The sequence below is a fragment of the Myotis davidii genome, unplaced genomic scaffold (assembly GCF_000327345.1).
Source record: "Myotis davidii unplaced genomic scaffold, ASM32734v1 scaffold73, whole genome shotgun sequence".
NCBI classification, from domain to species: domain Eukaryota; kingdom Metazoa; phylum Chordata; class Mammalia; order Chiroptera; family Vespertilionidae; genus Myotis; species Myotis davidii.
This window is the reverse complement of record NW_006286675.1, coordinates 6732102-6734625: the sequence shown is the minus strand read 5'-3', so window position 1 is coordinate 6734625 and position 2524 is coordinate 6732102. Positions and strand designations below refer to the sequence as shown.

The following is a 2524-nucleotide window of genomic DNA, read 5'->3' as shown; positions in this document are numbered from 1 at the left end:
GCTATAAAACCTTAAGAAAAACAAACTATCTGACATACACAGGTTGTCCTCTCCTACATTGGATGGTCAGAGGTTTTATTTCTACTGTCGACCTAAGAAACATCCAAACCTGTAGAGAATTTTAGTAAGAGTTTATTTTAGCCCAAACTGATGGGATTGCTGGGAAGCAAGATCTCAGATGCTCCCCAGAATGATAGTTTGCAGTTTAAGGAGGGAATGTAAGGAAGATTACAAGAAGGGGAGAGAAAGCAAGGCTCCGGGGATTGGATTACAGGATAGTTAACAAAATTTTTAACAAAATTATTTGTTTTCTTGAGGATGGTTACCCTCTAGAGCAGTGGTTCTCAACCTGTGGGTCGTGACTCCTTTGGCAGTCGAACGACCCTTTCACAGGGGGTCGCCTAAGACCATCCTGCATATCAGATATTTACATTACGATTCATAACAGTAGCAACATTACAGTTATGAAGTAGCAATGAAAATAATTTTATGGTTGGGTCACAACATGCGGAACTGTATTTAAAGGGCCAGAAGGTTGCGAACCATTGCTCTAGAGGCATTGAAAAGGTGTGTTAGCTAGGTGCACAGAAACAGTGGACAGGGCTCGTGATATAATGCTTTTTAAATGAGGAAAGCTTAAAGTTAGAAGCTTGATTATATTGCTTACAGATAAATATGCTTACATTTTCTGTTAATAAACTCATGCAACATGTTCTATACACATGGATGGACTCCTGATAAATTGTTGGTGTTTCTACTCCAAGTTCAGTATGAGAAACAGCTTTTTATAGAGAACAATGTTTATTATTAAAGGAAGAATATTTAACCCTAGAGTTAAAATTGTATAGGCCTCTTTTACTGAATAAGATAAGTTTTCTTTATGAATGTTCCCATGTAGCTGTAATTTGAATGACAAAAGTGTTTAGATTTAATTTGCTAAAAATTTTCTCCATATATTAATATCAAGTGGGCAAAACCTAAAAACATTTGATAGAAAAATGAATATAGAAAGTACAAAGTAAAACTTGCATCTTTTAAGGAACAGAGCAATTATAATTAACTGTAGCCAATCAGATTTAGGGAGGTATTTAGTTGGTCGGAGTTGACTTTGAGGATTTGGAATTCTCTTCATTACAGATGTTGACCTTCATAGTCAGAAGTGGGAGGTTCTTGATAGTTTCAACCTACCTGTGAACACAAATTTCCATGTACTTTACTGAGATCTGTCCTTTTAGGGGTAAGAGGAGAGAAGGAATTTACTGCAGTTAACTTACCCTTTCTCTTTTATCTCTTTATAGGACTTACGGTTTTTCCAAAACCAGTGACAGCGTTGGAATATTCATTTAGTATGTCTGAACCAGAGTCCTATAAAGGGTATATTGAAGACCTTAAGAAGTTTCTAACGCGTAAGTGTGTTTTCTTAGAGTGAGGTAAAAGTGTTTAGTGATTATGGAGACATACAAAATTATGATTACATTGAGAAAATTATTCTTAGAGTTTATTTTGCTTTTTTTTGGTCTGTCAGTCAACTAAGGACTTGTAAGGAGATTTCATGATTAGTCATGATATTCTAATATTCTAACTTATGGAAAGACATAAGGGTCTAAGCCAAACAAGCGGTTGCTTTTAATTTTTTTTTATCCTATAAGAAGTGAGTAAGTTTATTGAGATATAACATTTATATCTGCATTAATATGGAAAGTATCTGAGTAGTAGAGCAAAGCTATCTTATATAAAATAATGCCTCTAAATATTTGGATCTTTTGCATCCAATGTTGTGCTTGTGTGGGGGACTAGGAATGTTGTTTATCATTAAAAAAAGAAAGAAAGAAAAGAAATCTAGTATCAGTTTTGAGTTTTTTGGAGTTAACCAGTTGTAAATCTTTCCCGCCCTGGCCCAGTTTTTTTCTTACTGTTTGCTTGTCCTAATTTCATGGTATTAACATTCACATGAATAATCATCAAATGTCCTAGCCTCTTGTTTCTTGATTGCCTCACCTCTTCCTTGGCTGCACACTTACAGGCACTCCTTAAGCATATAGGACTCCATTGCCAAAATCACTGAGGCTTTCCTACCACAACCTCTGTCCTTCTAGTTTGCTTATTTAACTTTTCCTCACTATTCTTCTGTCTCATTTGGGACTTTCAAGCCCTTTTATCCCAGCCAATCCCCCTATTTCCCTTTTATCAAGCTTAGTTCCATGGTTTTTTACTCTTGCCATTACTCTAAAACCCTTTGCCTCTCTCAATCTATTGGTCATAAATTGCAAATGGATGAAGCCATGAGATTCCTGGATGAAGCTCTTCCTTAGAGCCTGCCCCCCTGAGCAACCAGGTGCTGCTGAAGAATATTTTCTTTTTTTAAGATAGGTTTTTATTAATTTCAGAGAGGGAGAAAGGAATGGAAACATCAATAATGGAGAGAATCATTGATTGGCTATCTTCTGCATGCCCCTACTAGAGATCAAGCCCACAACCTGGGCATGTGCCCTGACCAGGAATCAAACCATGACCTCCTGGTTCA

General features: G+C 36.5%; 1 protein-coding gene across 1 annotated transcript in view; it reads left to right on the top strand.

Annotated features, from left to right (window-relative positions):
• Nucleotides 1-2524, top strand: part of ATP1B3 (ATPase, Na+/K+ transporting, beta 3 polypeptide) — a 57145-nt gene that overhangs the window by 40468 nt on the left and 14153 nt on the right. Inside the window, 1 exon segment of the mRNA XM_015560412.1 lies at nucleotides 1299-1406. Coding sequence (XP_015415898.1) covers nucleotides 1299-1406 — 108 coding nt within the window.